The sequence below is a fragment of the Acartia tonsa genome, chromosome 10 (genome assembly GCF_053477335.1).
Source record: "Acartia tonsa isolate MP-2025a chromosome 10, ASM5347733v1, whole genome shotgun sequence".
NCBI lineage: Eukaryota > Metazoa > Arthropoda > Copepoda > Calanoida > Acartiidae > Acartia > Acartia tonsa.
In genome coordinates this window covers 44,040,146-44,048,098 of record NC_137269.1, presented here as the reverse complement: position 1 = coordinate 44,048,098, position 7,953 = coordinate 44,040,146, and the positions used below count along the sequence as shown (strand labels likewise).

The 7,953-nt window shown below is 33.0% G+C and overlaps 1 protein-coding gene across 1 annotated transcript; it reads right to left on the bottom strand.

Moving 5' to 3' along the window:
- Positions 1-246: 246 nt before the first annotated feature.
- LOC145330111 (uncharacterized) lies at positions 247-3,532 on the bottom strand. The gene is made up of 5 exons (XM_080174699.1): positions 3,471-3,532; positions 2,711-2,791; positions 1,678-1,755; positions 1,166-1,259; positions 247-604 (listed from the first exon to the last, which is right to left on the bottom strand). The coding sequence occupies exons 1-5, from the start codon at positions 3,483-3,485 to the stop codon at positions 516-518; spliced, it is 357 nt and encodes a 118-aa protein (XP_080030825.1). The 5' UTR covers positions 3,486-3,532; the 3' UTR covers positions 247-515.
- Positions 3,533-7,953: the final 4,421 nt, after the last annotated feature.

The following is a 7,953-nucleotide window of genomic DNA, read 5'->3' as shown; positions in this document are numbered from 1 at the left end:
TCGTCTCATGTTTGGAATACTGATTCCTTGGACAACATAGTACAATGTTATAAGCGAAGCTTCTCTATAAATAAGTCCTAAAAATGTAGGTACATCATTATCCCGTATTTAAGCGGTTCTGCATCCAATTGATTTACAATTTTGTTTAGACTTTTACTCCATTTATATTCTCCTTATTCAGTTCTAACTTTCTACAAGTGTTTTAATAATTTGTAAAAAAATTTAACCTAAACAGAAAAAAAACACTTTGATAGCACAAACTTTATTTATTATACATTAGAGTTATGAGTTATTTCAAATTAATTAGAAATTTATAATTTATCACAGTTTAGAGAACAAATATAATATTTTGGTGTACTCTAATCTGCCTTAAAAAGTTTCTCAAAATTTGTTGTTACAATTTTAAGATAATATTAAGATTAAAGGCAAAAATTTTATTTTGTCATTCAATTACTACTGTATATTGCCATTTTTCTGTTCATTTCATTGTTGCCAGCTAGTTGTCTGTTTGTTGTTTACTTGCCAATGCCAGCGAGGAGGTTGCCAGCGATGGAGCCAAGTGTACCAGCGCCAGCTCCGGCGGCCAGACCAAAAACAGCAGGGGCTAGAAAGAAAGAAATTTATATATGTTATCTATAGGCAGGATCCAACGCAGAACTCAATGTGGAAATATTTCAAAGTGGTAAACAATAACATTCTGATCATGCGGTAGGAAATATACAACTAGACAACTAGTTTATGTATGATGACCTATATGAGAGTTGGTGTCGCTTCGGGTTGAAGACCTCTCCACGCACCTTGAAACATACTAAGCAAAGCATGTTATAATTGCAGTGTCGAAACGATGATAAACCAAAACTTTTATTTTACGAAATTTGTTGGAAGTCCTATCTTTACAAGTTGCGCCTGTTCATGGGCCACGGCAACCCCATTACTCTTCCTATTGATGTCACGCACCAGCAGCAGTAGGTGCTCTTTTAACGTCTTGATGCTGTATGATCCAGACTTGAACCCGACACCTTCCCAAGGGCAAGCCACATGTTACCAATTATGCTAATGCAGTGTATACTGAAATATTTTAGCTGTGTATCTTGAATATAAGCCGAGAAAATCCCATCTTCTCCCCCCCCCCCAAAAAAAAATAAAAACAATCTTGATAACTTACCAAGAAGAGAGCTGAAGTCAAAAGATGGGGCGGGTGCGGGTGCAGGAGCGGAGTAGGTGGGTCTGTAGTAGTTGTAGCTGTATGAAGAAGGTCTGCCAGACCATTACATTTTTTAAGCAAAGTTTTTCTACAATTAGGGTAGGTCTGTTCGTCTGTCCATACGTCCGCCTGTCTGTATGTGAAGGTTTGCTCTTTTCATTAATTTACACATGTTATAATTGTTCTATCGATTTTAAACTTTGCATGATGATTCATGTAACAGTTAGGTACAATCTATAATCGTTACTAGAAAGTCCTTACGTCCATTTAAAACATGTTGATTTTTTAGTTTTGACAATAAATTTTATGTGATATAGTTATGCTTTTTATCTGATATCTGGAATAATGATTCCTAGAACAGCGAGGTACAATTTGTATTATAATATAATTTTAGTTAACGCCCTATGTCAGATAAAATCTCGAAAAGTGAACTAAAAATTACTAAAAAAAAACTAAGACAAAAATGATTTCCTAGAGTAAGAATAGCTTCCACCGCCACAGTATCTGTTCAGCTTGGAGAATTCCTCTCTAACTGAGGAGTTAAGTTCGATCTAAAAAATACACTAGTTTTATTTTTGGCTTGGTGTGGAAATATATAGAGGATATAGGTTATATTAAGGTTACAAATATTGAAAATTTAGTCATCATACACTATGAATGTTAGGTTTAAGCATAACACATCAATGTATCTGTTTAGCAAGGAGAATTCCTCTCTAATGGAGGAGTTTAGTTCAATCTAAAAAAATAAACTAGTTTTATTTTTGTCTTGATGTGGAAAATTTATAGAGGAAATAGGTTTCATTGAAGTAAAAAGTATAACATGAGTATCTAGTCATCATATACCATGAAAATTAGCTAAAGGAATAACACATCAATGTATCTGTTTAGCAAGGAGAATTTCTCTTTAATGGAGGAGTCAAGTTCAATCTAGGAATGCACAAGTTTTTCTTTTGTGTAGTGTAGAAATATATAGAGGAAATAGGTTACATTAAGGTTACACATATTACAGGAATATCTAGTCATCATATATTATGAAAGTTTGGTATAAGCATAACACATCAGAGTATCGGTTTAGCAAGGAGAATTTCTCTTTAATGGAGGAGTTAAGTTCAATATAAAACATACACAAGTTTTCTTTTGTTTGGTGTGGAAATATATAGAGGAAATAGGTTATATTAGTATTCAGAAGTATCTAGTTCTAGTATATGTTCAGCTTGGAGAATTCCATTAAATGTCATAATTGTCCTATAGATTTTAAACTTTGCATGATGATTCCTATAACAGTTAGGTACGATAAAGGAAGTGTAGCAACTCTATATTCGTTACCAGAACGTCCATACGTCCATTTGAACCATGCTGATTTTGACACAAAAAAAATTGTACTGCATTATTTATCCTATTTATCTCGTTTTTGGAATAATGATTCCTAGGACAACAAATGGACCCTTCCATCTGATTTTAGAGCTTTGCTTTTATGCATGTTGTGATCCTTGTTAATTTTGCTACCTGTGGAAGCATGTAGGGCTTGACTTCCAGCTTGGCCTCAGCCCCGCAGGACAGGCTAACACTGATCAGTAGAACAGATACCTGTACAAATATATGTTTATCACAAAATATCGGGACACCTATCAAAATACTACTCTATAAGTATATGTGTTTGTCCTTCTTTCTATTCTTTCAATTGTTTAATTGGGTATAGGAAAATTTGTCGTCAGTTCAGGTTAATAACACGGTCCTCATTTATTAGTCAGTTTGTTTTTTGTCGATATTTCTTGGACGGGTGGTCGTTTCCTTCCCCCAAAAAGTTATAAACCTGCCCAGAACTTATTAGAAGCTACATTGTAAAGGAGAACCGTTTCAGTTCAGCGGTTAGCAAGATCCTGCGGTACAAATAGATAGACAGATACACAGAGATCCTGTTATTTTATTATATACTAGCGGCTTCGCCCCTAGCCTAGGGGCTTTGCACTAAGAGGTTTGATTAACTTATTTTTGTGTTACTTAAATTTAAAAAGAAAAAGTTAATTTTAGTTTTAAAAAGATTTTTTTTTTTTTTGGGGTGGGGTATTTTTAATTGGATACCCCAACCCCCAAGAATATAGCTTGAATCATCACAGGACCAGTAGGTATATTTCCTGTAGAGTAGATCCTAATCGGTTCAGTGGTTACTGAGATCTTAATCTTCAGATAGGCAGACGGACAGAAAGACTGACAGACAGACAGAGAGACATAGTACTACTTTGTATTATAGATAAATATAGCTTACCAAAGATGCCAACATGTTGAAGAATGAGACAAGTTTAGTTTCATATTTCAACTCTATTTATAATATATTCAATTTTAAAGGATTCACAAACATATGTTTACTGTGCGTGCCTAGAAAGTTTGTATCCTATTATACAAAAGTAACAGAATGTCTATCTGTACCGAAGAATCTCTCCAAGGGTACCAACGCCATACACAGAGAAATCGCCTCTAGAACCCTCCCCCCCCCCCCTAAAAAAAATATATTTTAAAACTAAAATAAAAAGTGGGAGTAAGGTGGGGATCGCCCACCCTAAAAAAAAATAAAAAATAAAAAATTGAGTTATATAATTCAACTCCTCCCTCCTCAAGTGCCCCTAGAAACCTCTAGGGGGCGTAGTATATAGGGCTAGAGTATAAATATTGTACTACCGGGGGAAGTGCAGTAAAATAGCCAAATACAACGACGTCCAAGCTTTTGGCGACTTTGTTTTTATTGAATTTTTACTTAATATTTGTTGATGTTCGTTTGTCTATCCGTCTGATTAGTTCAGTTTCTCTTTGATGGTTACTGTCATCCTTGTTTATTTAAAAATTAATTTTTTTTATTGATACAAAAATTGTCAGGTAGGGAGGACACATTTGGCTGTTTATTACACTAGTTCCCAAAGTTGTCTACTAACGTTTTCATAATTGTTGGCTTAACAAATTTGTGGCCTTTTATTGGATTTTGATTGGTTTGTTCATTAGACTGAGTATTTCAATCACTAATTGTAATCATTAGAAGGGGTAATTGTATGTATCATCATTGGAGATGTACATCAGTTTATTTGTCATTATTTTATCCCTTTAGATCTCTGAAAAATTGTACTTTTTAACAGGTGTCGTCAAATAATATCGATGCATTGTCAATATTTGATTGAATTTTTAAATTGATTTCTTTTCTACTTTGATGTTGCACATATTTACTTCAGGCAAAAATAGATAAAAGAATTAAAGTAACATGATAGAGGAAGCAATAGCGTAGGGAATATTAAAACACCCAAGTCGCTATAAAAGAGCAGGAAACTATTTGCTAGCAGACGAAAAATGTCCCCAACACTAGGTTTACTGTCTGGGTTATACATCTAAACTTATACATTCACTGTCTATAATGTTTCCCTTATAATATTTGATCATTTTAAAATTGGAATTTTGGAGAATACTGTTGATGGTGGTTGACCTTATACGCCCCCCAAAAATAGCCTAAAACCAGTACAAGGACTGCAACATCGCCAGTCTAGTTAACCTGTCAAATTAAGAATCATTGTGTATGTCAACAGTTTATATTAATTATATACAGAAAGAGAGGGGACAATGAGCTGTTTATTACACTAGTCCCGAAAGTTTTACAAGGACGTTTTCTTAATCGTTAGTATAACAACGTTGGGGACTTTAACTGAATTTTGATTGGTTGGTTTATTAAGTTGAGTGTTTAAACGTTTCAATCCCTAATTTTAATCTACAGGGGTAATTTTGTGTGTCATCATTGGGGATATACATCTGTTTATAGGCCACTGTCGTATCCTTTTAGACCCCCGGATTATATGGCATTAAATGATCATAAATGACATAATGCACTGTCGAGATGTCGTTTTTTAATGAAAGTTTTAATGGTTCCTTTTTGGCATTTAATACTTTTTAAGGCATAAAATTATAAATACAGTGTTTTATTGACATAATAACATCAGAAAAGTTTTAAAATGGCATTTACATACTTTATACTAAAATCATTCTCGTTGATTAGAAAACTTTTTTTTTAATGTGGCTTATTCATTATATCCCTGAAATGCGATACCTAGATAGAGCTAGTTCTTTACGTCAATGGATATAGAAAATGAGTGGATACAATAATAGGGGAAAATTGGTCGTCAATTAAAGTCGCTAACATGGACATTATTTTTTGTTTAATTTATTTATCCAGTATGAGAGGATGGATGGGGGCATAGACGTCCAAGGGGGGGGGGGTAAAGGGATGATTACCCCCCCCCAAAAAAAAAAAAAAATAGATTTTAAATTTTTACCCCCCCCCCCCCAAATAAAAAAAAGCCTCTATGAAATAAAGATTACCCCCCCCCAAATAAAAAAAATAAAATAAAAAAGCTTGGACGCCCCTGGATGGGGGGATCGTTATTTTAGCAAGCTACAAGTTTCACTTTAATAGAATAATTGAAAATCTGATATAACATCCAAGCAATAATATTTCCAACACTATTTCTTTACGTCATATTGATGTCAATTATTCAGGGATGAAGAAAGAAAAATTAATAAAGATTAGAATAATAACTACAGTTTGTTTTTTTAAGAGAACTTTTTTGAAAGCAACTTTACCCCACTTATAATTATCACAATTTAATGATTAAAGGCTTATTTTCTTCGTTTTTTAAGACAGTTAATAGAACAACTACAAAAAAAACAGTTGATTCAGTTCTGACACTCTACAAGTGTTAATGTTCTTTTGTCCTACCGTTTCAGAGCTTTACTTTTACGGATGTTGTCATCCTTGATTTTTTCAAAAACTCGCTATGGAACCAAAGAAGATAACTTTATCTTCTTTGTATGTAACCAAACAAAGCGGCTACCAACAGGGAGGGAGGGAATATTGAGCTTTTTATTACACTAGTCCCCAAATCTTATAATAGGGTTTTCTTAATCGTCGGCATAACAACTTTGGTTTTTTTATTGAATTTTGATTGGTTGGTTCATAAATTTAGATGTCTAAACGTTTTAACCATTAATTGTAATTTACTGAAGGGGTTATTTAGTATATCATCATTGGGTAATTAGAGTAAAACGCTAGAAAGGGAAGGGCTTGAATAACTATATCTCCCCATTGCAGTGTCCATGTGCCGATTCTCAATTGGGTCATTGAAAATTAACCAATAGTGTCGGTTATATTAACACAGCTAGGTAGCAGAAAACAATTTTGTTTCTACGAAAAAGGTCATTGAAAAAGGGAGGGAGGTAGTTATCTGTATATACATCTATACTAAATGTAGATCTGTTATTGAGGATGAACATCAATTTATCATCCATTGTCTAATCCCCTTATATTCCTGGGCTACCAAGCCCAATTTTTAACCCACTCTCCCTCCTAACCCCACCCAAAAAAATTACAAGTTTATCAGTTTACTTTTCTCTAAAATGTTATTAATATTGAGATTTAAAGTGAAATTCTTGTAAATGATAAAAAATAGTAAAAAATCATTAAAATACATTTTTCACCTTGATTAATCAAAATTAAATAAAATAAATATAGAGATAAGTTTTATCATGTTGACTTAATTCTTGTTAAAACAAGAAAAATATTAAAAATATTGGCGCAACATCAATTTCTTTCTTTAAAACTTCTAAAAAGAGGGGGTTTCTTTTAAAAAGTCGTTGTTGGTGTAGCGGGTTTGAATCTTGGCCCACACCGCGTCAAAACTGCTGCCATATGTGTGCAATATAATTAGTAAGTGAAAGTGGGAATGCCTGGGCCTAAAAAAATGTGCAACTCATTTCCACGCACAGTTAGAACTTCTAGACAATGTTTGGCAATTAAAATTTGTTGCAATTTAATGCTCTGGGACCTACTTTTGTTTATCATCAAAAATTTCAGGCATAAGAGTAACAATTATAGAGAAGCTTCGTGCCTATCAACAATAATATTATCAGGGCTCGTCAGCCGCGTGTCAGTCACCTGTAAACCTCAGAGTAATCATAATCAACCTTTTACATTTTTAAAAATCAGCATGAACTCTAAACCTGACCCAATTTTGGCAATCCCACTTTTCTCTTAATTTCAAAGCATCCATATGGGTTTTAATGACGCGCAACTGCCGAGCCCCGAATTTTATAGACGTATATTTTTTATATCTTTTTTCAATGTCATTAAACACATTACGATAGTGAATTATTAGCAGAAATTAATTTAAATGTTTATTTACAAAAAAATAGTATTAATTTTAAACTTAAAAATACCTAATATTTTTGTAGCATAGCAACTCTACAATTTTTGAATTGTTCGTTATTCTTAATAATTTCAAAAAAAAGATATTTCAAATCATTTAAAGGCCACTATTTGAATATTGTATTGTATTATAGACAGCTTTCCACGGATAATAAAATGAGAAATAAAAAAGTTTTAAACAAATATTGTTATTTTAATATTCGTGGAAAAATTGTCTGCAATAAATTACAATACATAATTTTTCAGTATGGCTTGGAAACTGTTCCAATCCAGCGGATATTAATCGGTTTCAAAGCCATTCTAAAACTATATTTATTTAGTTATCTTGAGATATTTATTATTTATGACTTAATTTAATAAATTGTTATCTTTTTACAACAATTGATATATTATTGATGGATGTTGCATCAGGTGTTCATGTACTCTATACCCCCCCCCCATCCAATGCCTTTTCCCCATTCCCTCTCCTTATACTGGATGAATGAACTGACCAATAAATACGTACCATTGTAGC